The sequence below is a fragment of the Emys orbicularis genome, chromosome 15, assembly GCF_028017835.1.
Source record: "Emys orbicularis isolate rEmyOrb1 chromosome 15, rEmyOrb1.hap1, whole genome shotgun sequence".
Taxonomy (NCBI): Eukaryota; Metazoa; Chordata; order Testudines; family Emydidae; genus Emys; species Emys orbicularis.
In genome coordinates this window covers 15,709,367-15,730,146 of record NC_088697.1, presented here as the reverse complement: position 1 = coordinate 15,730,146, position 20,780 = coordinate 15,709,367, and the positions used below count along the sequence as shown (strand labels likewise).

Genomic DNA, 20,780 nt, shown 5'->3' with positions numbered 1-20,780 from the left:
CCCCGCCCCCAGCCCTGCCCCCTCACTGCCCCATTGGATCCCGAGCCGGGCCTGGGGAGGAGACACCCCTGTGCAGCAGCCTAGGCACACGGGCCATGGCCGGCCGGGGGCCGGGGCCGGGAGCGCTGCAGTGCAGCGCGGAGGCTGCTCCAGCCCTGCAGCCCACGGGGCAGCGCGGTGGGTCAGGGGGCAGCGCGGAGCGGGCAGGGCCCGGGTGGGCGGCGTGGCCCGGGGGCGTGGGCCGCACGCCGGAGACACGCGGCAGAGAGGGGCTGCGGGGGTGAGACTTGTCCCAGGTGGGGCAGCCAGCGGACAGGGGCGAGGAGCCGGCCGGGGTCCCCCGAACCGATAAACTTCCCCGCCGCTGCCGGGGAGCCCCGCACCTCTCCCGCTCGGCTGTGCTCCAGCAGCTTGCCCTGCCGGGAAGGAGCCGCTGGAGCGCAGCCGAGCGGGAGAGGCGCGGGGCTCCCCGCCGGTGGTGGGACGTGCCGCATGTGCCCGGGGCGGCCCGGGGGGCGGAAGGCTCCACGGGGAAGGCAGCGCGCATGGCCGGGATGCTGTGTGCGATCCGGTGGCGCGGCTGGGGCCTGCTAATGCCCCCGGCCCCTGCGAAACTGCTTTTTTTTGTTGTTGCTCCGCCGCCGTTTTTTGTTGTTGTTGTTGCTCCGCCCCCCCGCGTCCCGATATTTCATCCCTGTGATCTGGTCACCCTAGCTCTAAGTTATAAAGTGGGCAGCACCACCTCGTCCTCCACTTGCTAAAATGGCATAGGTACCTAACTCCAGGTGGTTTCATAGCTGAGAATCGCGAGCACAGATAGACACCTAGATTAGCCTCAACTTAGGTGCTTATCTCCATGAGCACACACTCCTCTGATCAGCATCTCCCATCGGCTAGCTTAGGTGGGAAGCCATCTAGGATGCTGACCTTTGTGAATTACTGCATAATCTCTTCCAATTCATTGTATAGTATAGAAGCCTAGGCTGACAACTCAGGCTTTGTGAATCACAGTGATTTTGGAGTCACCTAAAAGTTAGGTGCTGTGATGCTCAGCATTACAATGCCTAACTTCTTCTGTGATTCCAGCCCTGTTTGCTTTAGAGAAGAGATGAGTAAGAGGGGATACAATAAAGCTTTACAAATCTATGAATGGTCCAAGGAAGGCAGATTGGGCACTTCTATTTCCCATGATGCAAGAACAATGGGACACAAGAATGAATCTTAAAGGTGACAAATTTAAAACTTGTAAAAGGAAACACAATCCAAAGGTTGGAAGCTGAAGCTAGACAAATTCAAACTGGAAATAATGTGTACATTTTTAACAGTGAGGATTATTAACCACTGGAACAATTTACCAAGAGGCATACTAGATTTTCCACTATGAACAACTTTTAAATCAAATTTGGATGTTTTTCTAAAAGCTGCTCTAGGAATTATTTTGGGGAAGTTCTACGGCCTGTGTTATACTAGATGATAACTAGTCTGTCTGTGTTAGACTAGATAATCACAATGGTCCCTTCTGGCTTTGGAATCTATGAAATATATTTTTACACAATGCACAATTAACCTGTGGAATACATTGCCACAAGATATCACTGACATCAAAATACTAGCAGAGTTCAAAAAAGGACTGAGCATTGTCTGCACGACAAACTTTGGTTGATGCAAGTTATGTCAGTGTACAGCTGCCACAGTTAGCATATTGCTTGTGCTTGTACATACTTGGCTGCCTGCACTGGCACGTCACATGCTCTCTAGGAGTATTTATATCCATGCAAAGGGCAGTGCACCATGAGTAGGTACCCCAGTATGCCAGTGTGACCCTAACAGCATCCCAGTGCAAGAGGGCCGGGGTCACTGGTATCTGTTAGTGAGTTTCAGATCATCTGGCCTGTTCAGTGTACCCCAATTCACTAATGCCATAATCTGTCAAAAGATAGCATGTAAAATATCAATATAAAGCAATAACACACTGATTATTAATATTCTTGCATGGTGTATGTATGGTAAATGCCCAAATGGACCATACCAATATGAAGGAATGTGGAACTAAACTCTGTTTACCAGACAAGTCTGGGGAATTGGATAAACAAGTTTCTCTCAGAAAAAGGACAGACCAACGCCTCCAGCCAGGTGTCACAGAATCAATTGGCAATCACATGTCAAGTGGACATTGATTTGCACTTTAGCAAACACCGATGGGGGAAGAAGCCAGCATGGAATCTCCTTCATCAGCAGACTCCATGCCACCTTCTGCAAAGCTTGAATGATCTTTACTTTGGGGGTAACCTTCAGAAGAATCCATTTCAAAGGTTCACTGGATTATAAAAGACAGGTACAAAGAACCCCAAGTTATCATTCACCTAAGAAGACAAAGGGACAGAGAACTCAGGGGAGGGATAGCTCAGGGTTGTGAGTTCAATCCTTGAGGGGGCCACTTAGGGATCTAGGGCAAAATCAGTACTTGGTCCTGCTAGTGAAGGCAGGGGGCTGGACTCGATGACCTTTCAAGGTCCCTTCCAGTTCTAGGAGATAGGATATCTCCATTAATTTTAATTTTATTTTTTTATTTTTTGGACTTTTATAGAAAATCCTGACAAAGGGGGAGGAATATCCTTCCACCTTGCTGGGAAGTGGTTTGGGAAGAATCTTATCTTGAACCAGGACTGTAGCATTCTTAAATCTTAATATCTAGAAAGCGTTTTTCACTTTGATTTGCTTGTACCATTTATAAGTCTAGTCTTTATACTTGATCTCACGTGAAATCCTATTTCCTTTTGTTTTACTTTTAATCTAAATCAATCCAGTGCCATTTGAACTGAAGTGATTATTAACTCCAGTTAAAGTGGTAAGCTATGCAGTTTGTCTCTTTAGAGGAGCAAACGAACCATATTATCCCTCTGAATGGTCCAGCAAAGGGCTGGACATTGCAGATCACATGGTTTGGGGGGAAATCCAGAGTGAGTCATGTTGGGGTCATCTTGCCAGGTGAAACCAAGGCTGGTGGAGGCCAGAGTGTTGCTGTGGTGCAAGAAGCAGGCTACTGGAGTCAGAGTTGTTGGTCCAGAGAGGCTTATCACACACAGACACTCAGTGCATGTTTGTATGCTGCCTGGAAGCTACAGCAGCAGAGCATTTTACAAGGCACTGAGGATTATAAAGCAGGTGCTGACAACCAAGCTGGTCTGGATTGCACCCCACAATGTGACAGCCACATGCCACCATCCAGCACAATGCCTTCTGGGAAGTTTTTGCACTGTGTTGTGGGGTAAAATGAGTTACACAGGTAACTCTGGGAAATTGGGGTCAAGCTCCCATCATGCAACTTTTCCCATTGCATAATGCTATCTCTTTCCCATGATTTTTACACCTTTGTTAAGATCCCACAAGCCTGCATAGCACTGTTCAGTGTCCACCATCTTTGACAGAAGCATGGACCCGACACAGCTCTGAACTATTCTCATGAGTGTTGCAAATACAGGACACATGATTCTCCAGTATTATCAGGAAACACTACAACAGTGGAGGGCATGATGATTTCTTCAAGGACAGATTGCTAAAGGACACAGCGAAAAACAATTCAAGGTTCTTAGTGGCATTCACAGAGCAGCTTCACACAGTGGAGCAATACTTCTGGGCCTGAGAAACAAGCACTAACTGGTGGTATCACCTCATAATGCAGGTTTGGGATGATGAGCAGTCAGAACTTTCAGATGCAAAAAGCCACATTCCAGGATCTGTGCCTGAGCTCGCCGCAGCCCTCCAGCACATAGACACCAGAATGAGAACTGTGTTGACAGTTGAGAAGCAAGTGGTGATCACACTCTTGAACAGGGGTGGGCAAACTTTTTGGCCCGAGGGCTACATCGGGGTTGCAAAACTGTATGGAGGGCCAGGTAGGGAAGGCTGTGCCTCCCCAAACAGCCTGGACCCCGCCCCCTATCCACCCCCTCCCACTTCCCACCTCCTGACTGCCCCCCTCAGAACCCCCAACCCATCCAATACCCCCACTCCTTGTCCCCTGACCGCCCCCTCCAGGGACCCCCTGCCCCAACCGCCACCCGGGAACCCTCCCCCTTTCTAACGCCCCCTTCTCCCTGTCCCCTGACTGCCCCAACTCCTATCCACACCCCCACCCCCTGACAGGCCCCCCCGGAACTCCCACACCTATCCAAGTGCCCCCTTTTCCTCATCCCCTGACCACCACCCCCATAACCTCTGCCCCCTGCTCCCTGTCCCCTGACTTCCCCCGGGACCTCCTGCCCTTTATCCAACCCCCCCGCTCCCCACCCCTTTACCATGCCGCTCAGAGCAGGAGGAGCTCTCAGCCCCACCGCCTGGCTGGAGCCAGCCACACCGCCGTACAGAGCGCTGGCAGCATGGCAAGCTGAGGCTGCGCAGGAGAGGGGACATCAGGGGAGGGGCTGGGGGCTAGCCTCCCCGGCCGGGAACTCAAGGCCTGGGCAGGATGGTCCCACGGGCCAGATGTAGTCCACGGGCCGTAGTTTGCCCACCTCTGCTCTAGAAGCTTGCAATGCCGGATTGCTAACTGTCAGAGGGAAATCATTCTGGAGTTGGAAAATCCACAGTGGGGGGAGCTGTCATGCAGTTGGGTAGGGCCATTAATCATGTCCTGCTATGTAGGACTGCAACTCTCAGGCCATGTCTACACTGGCAATTGAATGCCAAAACGTTTGTCTTTTAGAGGTGTTAAACCCCCTGCCCCGAAAGACAAAAGTTTTGCTGTGGCAAGTGCCAGTGTGAACAGCGCGTTGTCGGCAGGAGCGCTCTCCTGCCGACAATGCGAATGCCACTCACTGGGGGGTAGAAGTTTTTTGTCGGCAGGAGAGCCGACAAACAGCAGCTACACTGCATGACTTTTAGCGGCACAGCTTTGGTGACACAGTCATGTCACTAAAAGCTGTGTAGTGTAGACATAGCCTCAGCAATGCGCAGAACATAGTGGACTGATTTGCAACAGTGCGGTTCCTGAACTGTGGTGGAGCAATAGACAGCACACATATCCCTGTTTTGGCACCAGACCACCTTCCTTATAGCATACATCAACAGAAAGGGCTACTTTTCTATGGTTATGCAAGACTTGGTGGATCTCCAGGGATGCTTCACCAATATTAGTGTGAGCTGGTCAGGGAAGGTGCATGATGCTGTCATCTTTAAGAACCCAGGACCATTCAGAAAGCTGCAAAAAGGGACATTCTTTCCCAACCACAAGTACTGGATGCTTTGAGTACTTCTATACATTCTGCAATAGGTGTGATGAACTTGTAAAGATGAATTTGTCTTCAAAAATAGAATTTTATTGACTGGTGAAAGCAGTGAAAAAATGTGCAGCTAAAACAGGACAACACAATACAAATTTCAAACATAAATTAACTGAACAGAACTTTAAATTTAAAAAGGCAGCAAAGATTTAGAAAGGCAGCTGCTAGGTGTCATTTCAGTGCACAAATGCAGTCCATTTTAGCTACACATACAGCAGCCATGCCTCTTGTAGGTCAATGCTGTATGTGAAGTTGCAGTTGTCCTTACTGTCTGCTAGCGTGGAGTGGTGGGGTATGTATGTGACCCATGGTGCCAAGTGGATTGTTGCGGGGTGTAGGAAGATGCCACTATGGACGTCTCCAGGGACTGCAAAGGGTGGCAAATCCATGATTGTTGGACCTTTAGGTCAACTAGAGTTTGCAGCATATGTGTTTGCTACCTGAGAAGCCCCATTATGTCCTGGTGCATCTCCCTCTCCTTTTCCTGATGAGATTCTTGGGTCTTTCTCCATTTCCCCATGTTCTTTCTATCCCTCTCCATGCCTTCTGCCATTGGCCAGCCAGGCCCTTTGTCTGCGTTCCAGTTCAGCACTGGCTTGTAGGATCTCCTCTTCTTTCTCCTTCACATCAGAGTCATGTGTTCCGTGAGTATGAAGAGGGTACCCCTCAAGACCTCAACAGCAGCAGCTATAGATAAAACAGACATGTATCATTGTATTTACAGTCACAACAACAATTGCCTTCCCTCATTCCCATAAGAAACGTTAATAAGATGTGCTTCTTGACACTTCAGCTGTGGAGCGCCTCTGCATAGCACAGCTCTCCATCCCAGCCATAGTGAGTATCATCTATGAGTGGTCACATGGGGGGGGGCATTAACATTTTCAGTTGCTGAAACAATTTGGTCTCTATTTTTATGGGTATAAATATAGGGCATTGGCACTGAAAATTGGCACTGTTTTCCACAAGCTGGGGTGATTTTTACTGAAATCACACTCCTGAGGGTAACAAAGGCACAGAGAACACAGCTGCTGTTGGCGTCCTGAAGCCACCTGGGCCAATATGCCACTAGTTTACTGCAATGGTGTCAGCTGAACTTATTGCAGAGTAGTGTGGGAAAATGTCCTACCATGAAGGAAGAAAGAAGGCAGCCCTCCCTAGAAACCTGTGGGAGAGGACTGCAGAGTATGTCCATGAAAGTGTCATCGAAATCTCTCAGGAAGACAGAAGGGACATTCCTATGTGCATCAATAAATTGCTTTGCACACCCCGCACTGGGAATGAGCAGATATCTACCTGTACTGCCACTTTTTCTCATATGTATAAGACAATGAAAAGTTGATACATATGTCTTTGGTAACTTAGGATGGCCCAGGCCCATCTTTACATTTAAACAGTGTAAGGGAAAATGCATGCACACACTTACCCGAGTTTCCTTCCCCCAGATCGGACTCATCCGTGCTTGGCTGGTGAGACCAGCTAGACTGCGGTGGAGTCTTAAACAGGTCCTGGATTGCAGCGTAGCTGGACCCTCCCACCATGTGTCCTTTCTCCTCCTCGTTGCTGTTCACAGCAGAGTTCTGTGTGTTGGGCTCCACCGAGGTATCTGCAGTGGGCTGCTGGGTGCTGGTGGGGTCTCTGGCAAGTATGGCATGCAGCTTGTCATAAAAGTGGCAGGTCTGTGGCTCAGCACCAAATTGAGTGTTGTGGTATGGCCCCCTCAATTCCTTAATTTCCACATGGCACGGCTGCTGATCTCTGTTACAGCCCTTTTGCCCACATCCCCTGTGCAAACTGTTCATAGATGTCCATGTTTCTACGACTACTCCTTAGCTGTGCTTCTTCTCCCCACAGGCCCAGTTGATTCAATACCTCCTGTCTACTGCAGGCAGGAGTACGTCTGGAGCGTGTAGCCGGAATGGTTGGTTGGGCAGCTGCACACAACAAGGGAGAGCTGCTAGGTGTGCTTGCCAAGCTGGGCAATCAGTCTTTCAGAAATACACAGGGTGTTTTTAAGGGCGGGAGGGGGCTTCCAGTCTCTGTGACCCCTGGGCCGTGGAGTTTACAATTGTGACCAGAGTGGTCAGTGTTGGGCATTGTGGGACAGCTGCTGGAGGTCTGTTACAGCTGACATAGGTCACACAGTGTCTAGACTCACACTGCATTGATCACAGTCCATCAACAATGACTCATTTCTGTTTGGGGGGGTGGTTTTCCTGGGTGCTTATGTCGGCGGGACACAAATTTGAGTGTAGACACATGCACAAACAAATCAACGAAAGGTGACTTATGTCAACTTAACTTTGTAGTGTAGACCAGGCCTGAGAAGCAGTGGTATTAATGCAAGTTTTTAGACATTTGGAAAACACTGGGTGTGAATTCTCATAGAATCATAGAATCACAGAATATCAGGGTTGGAAGGGACCTCAGGAGGTCATCTAGTCCAACCCCCTGCTCAAAGCAGGACCAATTCCCAACTAAATCATCCCAGCCAGGGCTTTGTCAAGCCGGGCCTTAAAAACCTCCAAGGAAGGAGACTCCACCACCTCCCTAGGTAACGCATTCCAGTGCTTCACCACCCTCCTAGTGAAATAGTGTTTCCTAATATCCAACCTAGACCTCCCCCACTGCAACTTGAGGCCATTGCTCCTTGTTCTGTCATGATTTCTTTGAGATCAGCATATTTTTTTAGCCGCAGTTATTCTGACTAAGTAGCTTTGGTTACCTGTAAATATAAATCAGTAGAGTCTCTGTGAAAGTGTGAAAAGTTCTCATGCATGGAAACCAGCAGTGTGGAAATGATTTTAATAGGGACTATTAAGGCTGAGTTGCTTGCTGTTCCAGACTCCATTCTTCTAGGGGGAAGGCTGCTTTTACTTTAAATTGATACATTTATCTAAATTAAATAATCTGAAGATTACTACCGATTATTATGAGCGCCCATTTCATACCTCTCTCTTTAAAGAGATAGCTTCCCCTGCTCTCCAGAATGGCTATGATCACCCCTATCTACTCTTTGCAATGTCTCACTGCATATGGGGATTTCTCACATACCTTGAGAGGCATTTGGGGGCCCCTTTCTATTCGGCTGCTCTGCAGACTCAGTCCTTTCTCTTTCCTCCTCCTTTTCATCAGCTCTCTGTGCTCTTTTTGCTTGTTCTGGACCTCAATCAGCACTGTGATGAAGGAGTTCTTCACCTCTTTCTCGAACTCCAGCTCATCTCGATGAGCCAGCTGCTGCACCAGCTCTTCTGAGTAGTCACGGATGGCACCCTCCACGTGATCCAGCAGCTCGGCCAACTCAGACACTGACATCTGTTCCAAACCTTCACAATCAGAAGAGGTACACATTCATTTAAAAATACTGGAGGCAAATGGGTAATATTGGGCAGAGATTTTGTGTCTTGTGAGTGGCATGTCAGAAAAGCTCAACCAGTGCCACAGAGACATGGCACTTTTAAGCCTGGCTGCTTAAATTATGATTCATGTTCATTGGTACAAAACTGCTAAATTAAGTACATCACTTTATACGACTATAAAACCTGCCAGTTTCCAGAAGAATGACTTCAGCCAAATTTCATTAGGCTGAGGTAGCACCAAACTAAGGAGGGTTGGTCCTGCTCAGACCTTCAATGAAAAGCCAGGGTACTGCAGGAAATGGAGTTGGTGGTGAAGTAGGAAACGTTTTGGGCGAGGTGCTTATTTGTCACATAAGTCCAACATTTAGGTGCCACTGAGATCCTCAAACCCCCACTCAGCTGCCTCCTAACTCTGTAGGCACCTAAAATCCGTAGGTCCATAAAACCCTACCCGGAAGCATGCACAGTCTAGGCACCTTCATACTTATCTCGTGCCTAAGCCCCAATGTTCCCGCACCTATCTAGGTGTTCCCGCACCTATCTTTCCTGAGGGGCCCAATTTGGTCGGAGTTCTCAGAGCCCACTTAATCACATAAAATGGCCACCAGAGGAGGAGGTGGCGCCATCCTTATGATCTTTAGATCAGTGATTACTGCATTCACCCAGGATTTGGGAGACTCATATTCAATTTCCCCTCTCTGCCACATGGGGGAAAGGTATTTGCACTTGGGTGTCCCCCATTCTTGGGAAAGTGCCCTAACTACTGGGCTACATGGAATTCTACAGGGGGGCACTCTCAGTCTCTCCTGAGGAAGCTGTTCCACTGGGTAAAAATAATTATACATTGGACACAGGGCCGTCTCTACCATTTTTGCCGCCCCAAGCAAAAAAAAAGCTGCCCGGACTGTGCCGCCCCCCGCCCCAAGAATGGACAGAATGCTTCCTTCGCTGGTGCCTGGAGCCGCCCCTGATTGGACAAGATCAACAGAGGGAGAATGACTCTACTGCCCAGTGATTAGGGAAATCATCTGGGAGATTCACGGTACAGTCGCCCTGCCTCAGTGCCTATGTAATTGTTTATATACAGGGTAAGAGCTCCAACAGAATACCCCACATCTGGTGGTTAGGGCATTCTTCCAGAAGGGGTAAAACCTACATTCATGTCCTTGCTCCACATCAGGCAGAAGGAGGAACTGAGCCTGGTTGGCAAACTAGGCACTAATTGCATTATTCTTTGTAAATAAGTGTGGTATTACCTCATCTGGATGCACAGGTAGCTCAGAAGGGGGGTTGTTAAAGAGCCCAGTAAAGGTAAATCAACAACAGAGCTTAGAGAATATTGTGGCTATTACTGGGAGATGATACTTCCAGGTGCCAGAAAAGTTACCAGGTTTTGGTTTGTCCAGGCTGAGACCCTAAAAGATCAAAAGCCCTGAATTGGTTTAAAAGGTGCCGCTGGCAGATAGGGAGGGGGCAAGTGGTCAGCTCAGCTCTGCTGGAGTTTGATAGAGAGACAGCAAGTCAGCCTGCTGGAAGCTGACACAGAGATTGACTGTGAGTCAGGGTCTGCAGCAAGCAAGCTGTAACTTGGTGCCCAATAAGAATAGGGGACAACGTCATATCTATGTAGGGGCTTGAGGGGCATGCCAAGCATAGGTAAGACAATATGTGTATAGGTCTCTTTGTTATTTTTAAATCAACTTCTCGAAGCTCCATGTAGCATTTGGGCAAAATAAGGCATCCTTTGTTCTGGAGACGCTGCTTCTGTGTCACTGAGCACAGACCCCCAGAGGAGAAGTCTGGCAGGGTCCATGCTCAGTCGGACTTGCTGGATAACACAGTTGGTGTCCTGGGAGGTGTAACCCAGAGACCCAGTCAGAGAGTGGCTGGATTGGAGGATCCTACTCCAGAGAGAAACAGAGGCCAGAGCCTGCCACTTAAAAGGGGAGTCCTTGGAGAAGTGGAAGAGGGTCTCAGAAAGGGCAGCCTATACTTGGGTCTCCCACATCTGGCTCAGTGCTCTGTCACTGGGTTAAAAGTCATAAGAGGGGCACCACTTCCTCGTCCTTGTGAGAAAGGGGTTAGAGACCTAACTCCAGGAGAGGGTTCACAGCTGTGAATCCTGAACGGAAAGAGTGCCTCCCTCTAACCTGGATTTAGGTGCCTAACTCCTTTGGGGTGGTGGGGCTTAGGCCAGACCCCTCTCCTCAGCATTTCCTATTGGCTAGTTTAGGGAACTCCTGGCTCAGATCCCATTCGTAGGCACCTATCTCTCCACATGCATTGTACAGGGAGCCTGGGCACCTAACTCGGGGCTGTGGACTCCATTGGGTGGCAAGTTTCAGAGTAGCAGCCGTGTTAGTCTGTATCCGCAAAAATAACAGGAGTACTTGTGGCACCTTAGAGACTAACAAATTTATTAGAGCATAAGCTTTCGTGGGCTTGGGTGGCAAGGCATCTAAAAGTTAGGCACTGCAATGATGAGTGTTGTGACACCAACGTCCTTTTGCCCCAGCAGTCAGTATTGAAGCAATATTCCCCCAAGGCAGTAGGGAGCTTTAGGCACTGGGGGAGCCAGCTTTCAGATAAGATGTAAAACCTGCTGTGCTGACCACTTGCAGTTATTAAAAATCCCATGGCACTTTTGCAAAGAATAGATGTGAAAACTGATGTCTTGGCCAAAACAATGCCTAAATACTACAGTTAATACCTGAGAATGGCTAGATAGAAATGCCAATTTGGGTAATTAATTTGGTTCTTTGACATCCCCCCTGTAATTTCCACTTGATATAAATTAATTCTAATTCCTGCTGAAAAATGTTGTGCAAAGTTGCTGCATGCTGTTAAAAAGATGTTTTTTCTGCATTTCAGAGACAACTGCATTTCAGTAGTGATGAAGTAACATATATATATATATATATATATATATATATATATATATATATATATATATATATATATATATATATATGTAAAAGTTTGTAAGGTGCTTTGGTAGCCTTCTGAATCAAAAGAACAGTGGGTAAATTTTTCAAAAGCACTTAGGGGCTAGATCTCGAAAAGGAGTTACGTGTTGCAAACACCTAACTCCTATGCAGGTCCCCCATATAATGCCTGGGAAGAGTTTGGCACCTAAGAATGAGATCCTCAGCCACCAGTAAGCTGAGCATACAGCCCGCTAAGCTAGCCAGCAGCAAAATGTGGAGCAAAGGGGTGGGGTTTAGAGCCCAGATTCACAGAGGTATTTAGGCACCTATCTCTGCTGAGGAGTCTCAGCTATAAACACTCTTCTAGAGTTAGGCACCTATGCCAAGGCAGCATTATGTCATTAGAAAGCACAGATACCCAGTAGTCAGAACACTCTCCTGGTGTTTGGGACACCCCAGTTCAAACACCTGCTTTGGAGCAGGGACTTGAGGCTAGACTTCTACCACCCAGCTGAGGGCCCTCACCACAGTGCCATTGTGAAAGGGAGCTGTTGGCCCCTTACTGAAACTCAGTGGGGGGTTTGGTTGACCCTCTCTCAGTTCTTTAAAAAAAAAAGGGAAGGGCCAATGAGAAATGAGACTGATAGTCCCCAGGGCCAATAGGGAGAGGCCAGTGTTCCAGGTCGGCCCAATTGACAGGGCAGGCTGGCCAATGAGGGAGTCAGGAGCCTCGGGGGCCCGTCCTCCATGTGAGCAGCAGCTGCCTATGCCAGAGTAGGGCAGAGCTAAGGGGAGAGTAGCAGCCCAAGCTGAGCTGGAAGCAGAGCAGCAGCAGCACAGAGCCAGAGGAGGGGAACCAGGAGCTGGAGCAATGGAGCAATGCAGACCAGCCACGCCAACAGTGAGCCAGGGCTGAGCTGCAGGACCAGAGCCTGGATAGTGATGCTGGCCATGCCTCAAGTAACACTACAGCAGAATGTGGTGAGCAACTAGGGAGAGCAAGGGGGGACCGTGGGCAGAGGGCCCAGTGCTGGGAGACGTCACCAGACAAGAGGACCTTGAAAGTTGGACTCGGAGGAGGGACATGACCCAGACAGGGGGCTGATACTGGGGAGAAGGGTCCTGCCCCCTAGACTCTAGGCTGAGGACATGTGGACACTACCAGGGCAGGTGTCCTACCCCTGGTATCACCACAGCACAGCCAGGGTGTGGAAGGGAAATCTGGGATGTGTGAGGAGCAGCCTGAATTTTTCTTACACCCCAGAGACAGCTGTTTGTGGTGTCCCCAGGCCCATACAGCAGGGTTACTTGTTTCCTTTAACCTTTCCCATTTTTTCCTTCTTTTTTACAGCTGTTGTTTAATAAATTGTATTTGGTCTGAACTATATATAATGATCAGTGGGTCAGGGAAGCATCTGGTGCAGAGAGAGTACACGGAGTAGGGACACCCTAGCCCCTGTCCTAAGTAGCCACAACAAGACTGGGGGTTAAGACCCCCAGGAATCCTGGGTCCAGCCTTGTTGGGATTACGAGGACTCTGCCACACACAAGAGTGGAAGAGGAGTCCTTGAGTTCAGGCAGGCCTCTAGGTAAAGGGAGTTGGAGCAAGGACTCAGATCCTTTTGCTAGCTGATTCCACCAGGGTAGTGCATAAGCCAGGAAAGTTCCCCACAATAGCGCGACCAACCCCCACTTACAATTGTATATGCTGGACTGAGTTCTCTCAATCTCTCCTGTTGAAGCAATAATTACATATTCATTGGGAGAGAGAAAGAAAGTGAGAGATTAATTTGATATTCTGGTGGTTAGGGCACTCATGGGAGATGTGGGAGAATCAGGTTCATGTCCTTGGTCAACTAAATGTTCAATTCTTTACACAAAGTGAAACAGCTCCAGCAGGAGAGATTGAGGCATTATACCTATAGAATATGCAGTAGCCTAGTGGTTAAGGTCCTTTAGTAGTGAAAGGGATCTAGGTTCAGTTTCTTGCTTTAGAACAGGGGGTTTGAATCTGACTCCTGCATAAGTACCCTACTTGTTGGGTATCACACAAACAGGGCCCCAAGTAATCCTGACCAGTTTACCTCAATCTCAGAGGTAGCTAGAAAGGTAACTGGAATTTATCTCACCATTCTGAGGAAAGACTTGTTTAATACAGAGCAATAATCACGTATATGGATGAGGTTCAAGTCTCCTGAGCCTGAGTATATTTCAATACATTTTTATTTTCAGTCAGTTTTTAATGGCCTGTAAGAATATCATTTAAATATGATCACATGCTGTGTAGGACAGGATGTAATATGCAGCAACACATAGCAGGAACACATCACACTGCTATGTGCATGGGCTTCATCTCAAACACCATGTCCAATTAAAGTTCTCAGTCCTGATTTTCAAAGCCCTGAATGGAATTGGCCCTACTTATCTGAAAGACACCCTCTCTCTCCTTGCATGATTGGAACCTTCCCTAAGAGCTACCTTGCAGTGCAATAATAAAACTGTGACCACTTGTGGAGGCTTGTGGCTGTGGCAGACAGAATTTTCACCACAGCTGGACCAAGGAACTCACTGCCAGCTAAAATAACAATGACCATGGACATTGATGACGTAAGAGCTAATTGCAAACCTCCCTCTTTGCCTAAGCTTTCTCACTCATCCCCTTCTATATTTAAAATGCAACCCCCCACACCTAACTCTTGGTCTCTCATCAGCCAGGAAGAAGGGCAATATCATGGTTGTAGTTAAATAAATTAATTAATGGAGATATCCTATCTCCTAGAACTGGAAGGGACCTTGAAAGGTCATTGAGCCCAGCCCCCCTGCCTTCACTAGCAGGACCAAGTACTGATTTCGCCCCAGATTCCTAAGTGGCCCCCTCAAGGATTGAACTCACAACCCTGGGTTTAGCAGGCCAATGCTCAAACCACTTTTCTACTCTTAAGAAGTGTTTAGTTACTATAGTGACTGTACTGAAAAACTGCCTAGACAGATGGTTTATGTTTGAAATAGAGGATGTAGTCCTGGTTGTGGCAAATACATTTTTCTAATGGCCGAAGTGCACTTTCTTTTTTAACTTTTCTCTTTCTCAAGAATTGATGAACTGGTGTTTACTCAACTTCATACAAAAAAAAATCACCCACCCTCATGCAGACAGAGGACATGAGCAATTCTAGCCCTAAAGCTGGAAGCCATAGAAATCAGGAGGTTAGAGGGGTGACACTTCAGGACCCTTAATTATAGGGGTTACAACAGCTCCAGCTATAACAAATATAAAGTTATAACAACATTGTGAAAGAGCCCAAGTCTCCCAATGGTAAATCTAATGGAACAATTACAATAATTAAACAATAAGGATTCAAAAGCAAATGCAGACCTAAAGCCAGGCACAATCAGTGATTTGGGATCTCAGCAAATGAACCACATAGTTGCTGCCTTGCATAGCCTGAGACTGGCTCTCTGCTTTCAATTCAATGTTATCTGAAGGGGTTGGCAGGGGACTACATTGGGGTGAGAAGGGGCTGCATCATACAGGGATTTAGGAAGAGCTAGCTAAATCAATTCTCAAGACTTATAGGCAAGTCAGATCTTATCCCTTTGTGGGAACCAACCTCAGCATCATAGAAGATTAGGGTTGGAAGAGACCTCAGGAGGTCTCTAGTCCAACTCCCTGCTCAAAGCAGGACCAACACCAACTAAATCATCCCAGCCAGGGCTTTTTCAAGCCGGCCCTTAAGCAATGAGACCATTGCTTCTTGTTCTGTCATCTGCCTCCACTGAGAACAGCCTAGCTCCATCCTCTTTGGAACCCCCCTTCAGGTAGTTGAAGGCTGCTATCAAATCCCCCCCTCACTCTTCTCTTCTGCAGACTAAACAAGCTCAGTTCCCACAGCCTCTCCTCCTAAGTCATGTGCCCCAGCCCCCTAATCATTTCTGGACTCTTTCCAATTTGTCCACATCCTTTCTGTAGTGGGAGGACCAAAACTGGACACAATACTCCAGATATGGCCTCACCAGTGCCGAATAGAGGGGAATAATCACTTCCCTCAATCTGCTGGCAATGCTCTTACTAATGCAGCCCAATATGCCGTTAGCCTTCTTGGCAACACTGTTGACTCATATCCAGCTTCTCGTCCACTGTAATCCCCAGGTCCTTTTCTGCAAAACTGTTGCTTAGCCAGTCAGTCCCTGGCCTGTAGCAATGCATGGGATTCTTCCATCCTAAGTGCAGGACTCTGCATTTGTCCTTGTTGACTCTCATCAGATTTCTTTTGGCCCAATCCTCTAATTTATCTAGGTCCCTCTGTATCCTATCCCTACCCTCCAGCGTATCTACCACTCCTCCCAGTTTAGTGTCATCTGCAAACTTGCTGAGGGTGCAGTCCACACCATCCTCCAAATCATTAATGAAGATATTGAACAAAACCGGCCCCAGGACCGACCCCTGGGGCACTCCGTTTGATACAGGCTGCCAACTAGATATGGAGCCATTGATCACTACCTGTTGAGCCCAATGATTTAGCCAGCTTTCTGTCCACCTTATAGTCCATTAATCCAATCCATACTTCTTTCACTTGCTGTGAAGAATACTGTGGGAGACCGTATCAAAAGCTCTGCTAAAGTCAAGATATATCACATCCACCGCTTTCCCCATATCCACAGAGCCAGTTATCTCATCATAGAAGGCAATCAGGTTGGTCAGGCATAACTTGCCCTTGGTGAATCCATGTTGACTGTTCCTGATCACCTTCCTCTCCTCCAAGTGCTTCAAAATGGAGGACCTGCTCGATGATTTTGCCAGGGACTGAAATAAGGTCTGTAGTTCCCCGGGTTCTCTTTCTTCCCTTTTTAAAATATGGGCACTATAGTTGCCTTTTTCCAATCATCTGGGACCTCCCACAAATGCCACAAATTTTCAAAGATAATGGTCAATGGCTCTGCAATCACATCAACCAACTCCCTCAGCACCCTTGGATGCATTACATCTGGACCCATGGACTTGTGCACATCCAGCTTTTCTAAATAGTCCTTAACCTGTTCTTTCACCACTGAGGGCTGCTTGCCTCCTTCCCATACTGTACTGCCCAATGCAACAGTCTGGGAGCTGACCTTGTCTGTGAAGACCGAAGCAAAAAAAGCATTGAGTACTTCAGCTTTTTCCACATCGTCTGTCTCTAGGTTGCCTCCCCCATTCAGTATGGGTCCTACACTTTCCCTGACCTTCTTGTTGCTAACATACCTGTAGAAAACCTTCTTGTTACCCTTCACATCCCTTGCTAGCTGCAACTCCAGTTGTGCTTTGGACTTCCTGATTATACCTCTGTATGCTCAAGCAATATTTTTATACACCTCCCTAGTCATCTGTCCGAGTTTCCACTTCTTTTAAGCTTCCTTTTTGTGTTTAAGCTTACCAAAATTTCTCTGTTAAGCCAAGATCGTCGCCTGCCATATTTGCTATTCTTTCTGCACATCAGGATGGTTTGTTCCTGCACCTTCAATAAGGCTTCTTTAAAATACAGCCAGCTCTCCTGGACTCCTTTCCCTCTCATATTAGCCTCCCAAGGGATCCTGCCCATCAGTTCCCTGAGGGAGTCAAAGTCTGCTTTTCTGAAGTCCAGGGTCCGTATTCTGCTGCTCTCCTTTCTTCCTTTTGTCAGGATCCTGAAGTTGACCATCTCATGGTCACTGCTGCCCAGGATGCCACCCACTTCTACTTCCCCTACCAATTCTTCCCTGGTTGTGAGCAGCAGGTCAAGAGGAGCACGGCCCGTATTGGTTCCTCCAGCACTTGCACCAGGAAATTGTCCCCTACACTTTCCAAAAACTTCCTGGATTGTCTGTGCACGGCTGTATTGCTCTCCCAGCGGATATCAGGGTGATTGAAGTCTCCCATGAGAACCAGGGCCTGTGATCTAGTAACTTCGGTTGATTGCCTGAAGAAAGCCTCGGCCACCTCATCCCCCTGGTCTGGTGGTCAACAGCAGACTCCCAACATGACATCACCCTTGTTGCTCACACTTCTACATTTAATCCAGTGACTCTCAGGTTTTTCTGCAGTTTCATACTGGAGCTCTGAGCAGTCATACTGCTCTCTTACATTCAGTGCAACTCCCCCACCTTTTCTGCCCTGCCTGTCCTTCCTGAACAGTTTATATCCATCCATGACAGTGCTCCAGTCATGTGAGTTACCCCACCAAGTCTCTGTTATTCCAATCACATCATAATTCATAATGCCAGGACTTCCAGTTCTCCCTGCTTGTTTCTCAGGCTTCTTGCATTTGTGTATAGGCACTTAAGATAACTCGCTGATCGTCCTGCTTTCTCAGTATGAGGCAGGAGTCCTCCTCTCTTGCGCTCTCCTGCTCGTGCTTCCTCCTGGTATCCCAGTAACCAAACTCTATCTTAGCAGATCTATCTAGCACACTTGACAATAGAATTATAGGGAGAGGTCCATGCAATATGGATGAAAGAGACATTTATTCAAACAAGTCTTAAAATACATGGTATTATAACAACACCAACTGCGAGAACTGAATAGTATCCTAGTGAAAACATGAACAACCTCAACTTTCCTAAGCCCCGAACTGAAGTCTCCCTCTGCCCTTCCCACATGTCCTCACCTTCATAGGACCAATTGTTGTTAAAGGTTTGTGTCAAAATCTGCATCTCCTGCAACAGGACTGAATCAGCCTGAGAGGAAGTTTCTCCTCCATCATCTTCCTCCAAGATCTCCTCTTCCTCTTCAGGATCTGGGGAATTCTGCATCATCTCCTCAATTTCTTCAATTACCTGATAAGATAATATGAATGTCAGTCACTGAATTGTATTCTAATGACCAATAACTGGATTCAGCACTAACAGATCATTGCTGACATTATGTAAATACCACGCTTTCAGAACAATAGCTGGAAAGCTTCTGCATATAGTACTATAAAGGGTATTAACTGTATTTTAAACTTCAGATAATACTGTGTACGCAATTATCAGCAATATTTGTGAACACATAAGTATGGTATGCAAACGGACCAGGGTATCCTTCGGAATATGGAAATGCAGCCCAAGAGAAGCCAATAATAAGAAACATAAACTAAAACTGTCAAACTTTCAGAAGTGCTCAGCACCCAGCAGTCCCATGGGAGTCACTGGAATTTAGGAGAGCTGCCCTCCTCTCATTCAGATTTGCAGAAACTGCAAGCCTGGGCTAGTATTTGACCTTGTCTCCAAAAGCCCTGCTTGTCCAAATTACCCCTTAACTATGTGGTGTTTTATTTTATTAATTAATGGTGGCTGAATGCACGCAACATGGCTGCAATTAGCTCAGTTAAATTTTGGGGTAACACTCTCCTCAATTCCAGGGTAACAGGGAGAGGAAGGGAAACTTCTTCCCACAGTCTCTGATGGGCTGTAAAAATGTAAAAGACCCTGAGCCAGGTTGGAGAGGGAATTCTGCTCACCTTGGCTCAGTGTGTGGGGAACAAAAGGCCACCCCAGTGAGTAGGGGATCGATACTCCTCCACCTCACCCCAGAGAAGCTGAGGTTAAACCACTGGAGTCCCCAAGGCCCAAGCTCTGAGGACGTGGGGCAGAAAATGGAATTTGACTATGGGGTTTAAGGAATTTCTCCTGCTGTGAACCCTCTGCTGTTAAAATAGGGCATGGCTGAGAGCCACTTCAGAGGGAGGCAAGGTGCTCTACATGATTTCTCTCTTTGGTCCAAAGAATTGCTCGTGTATTATTTCCAGGGAGGCTGGGGAACCCTGGAGGGACAAAGGAACATCATACGTATGCCCTAGAAACCAGGTGGGAGGTAAATCAGGTCTCAAGTTCACACCCAAGTGATTTTGGGTAATAAGGGTAAGCAGCGGCATGTGACAGCTCTGTCTGATAGATTCTAAAGAGAAAAATGATACTGGATAGTTGTCAAATGAGAGGATGTATGCTGGCTTGCTAGCAGAATGTTTATTACCTGAATAGTTGAAATGTGAAAGTACGAAAGGTCCTGGCAGAAATGCCATCCAGGAAATAAACCAATGGGTTCCTCTAGGCTGCTGGTCAAAAGCCCTAGTTACACTCACTTCTTTACATGGAGATGTCACAGATAAGGTAATTTCCTTCCTATCCTTGAGAGTCCTGACTGAATTAAGTTTAAGTATCTTCGGGCTCCATTGTTTTAAATTAATAGTTTATGTCTAGGGCTCCGTGTCTGTCATGGAGGTCACAGAAGTCACAGATTCCGTGACTTTCTGCAACCTCTGTGACTTCTGCAGGGGCCAGTGTGGCTGACCCAGGGCCGCCCAAGCAGCTGGCTCCGGGACCAGCTGCTCAGGTGGCCCCCAGAACAGCCACACCAGCTGCTGCTGGAGCGGCCCCAAGGACAGCCACACCAGCTGCTACTCTGGCAACCCAGGCAGCGGTCCCCGGGGGGCTGGCCAGAACAGCCATGGCCTTGGGCAGCTGGCCCTGGGTGGCCGCTGGAGGCAGCCGAGGTCCACGGCCCCGGGCAGCAGTCACCAGGTGGCTGCCCAGAGCAGCCATGGTCCCTAGCTGGCCAGAGCAACTGCGGTCCAGGGCCCTGGGCAGTGGTCCCCCGCTAGCCAGCCGAATAAACTGTGGTCTGCAGCCCCAGGCAGCAGTCCCTGGCCAACTGGCTGGATCAGCCACGGTCCCTCCCAGCGCCCCTGCAAGATTTAATCACAGGTATTTTTAGTATAAGTCATGGACAGGCCACAGGCGGTGAATTTTTATTGCCCATGACCTGTCCATGACTTTTACTAAAAATACCTGTGACTAAATCCTAGCCTTATTTATGTATGATTGTGTTCTACTCCATGGGGGAGAGCTACCAGACCTCCTCCTGGAACTACCAACAGTGGGTGGTGATTAAGGCAAATCAGCCAGTTTGTAACCTCCCCCCTCCCCCCGAGGTACCTCATCATGGGGAGGGTCACATTTACAACCTGGACTCTGCAGAGATGAACAGACAAAGAAAGGACATTTGGATAAATAGCCTGAGTTTAAACTGGCTCTGGGCCTTCTTTCTGATCCAGAAAATGGACTGGACCATTCGTCCAAGAGGGGACTCCAATCCCTGCAGAAGGGTTGGAAGGATTTGGCCTACTAAGGCCCCATAAGAATGATGGGTGACTTCTGGTAAGCTGTTAGCATGCATTTAGAAACTTTCATTGTTTTCATTATGTTTTCTCTGTAATCCTTTC

At 47.9% G+C, this 20,780-nt stretch overlaps 1 protein-coding gene across 1 annotated transcript in view; it reads right to left on the bottom strand.

The window, feature by feature from the left end:
- Nucleotides 1–20,100, bottom strand: part of LOC135889206 (fasciculation and elongation protein zeta-1-like) — a 32,631-nt gene extending 12,531 nt beyond the window's left edge. The window contains exons 1-4 of the mRNA XM_065417041.1: nt 19,960–20,100; nt 18,186–18,354; nt 17,919–17,921; nt 8,337–8,608 (exon numbers count right to left, since the gene is read on the bottom strand). Of these exons, the coding sequence (XP_065273113.1) occupies nt 8,337–8,608; nt 17,919–17,921; nt 18,186–18,354; nt 19,960–20,100 (585 nt within the window). The remainder of the gene's footprint in view (nt 1–8,336; nt 8,609–17,918; nt 17,922–18,185; nt 18,355–19,959) is intronic.
- Nucleotides 20,101–20,780: the final 680 nt, after the last annotated feature.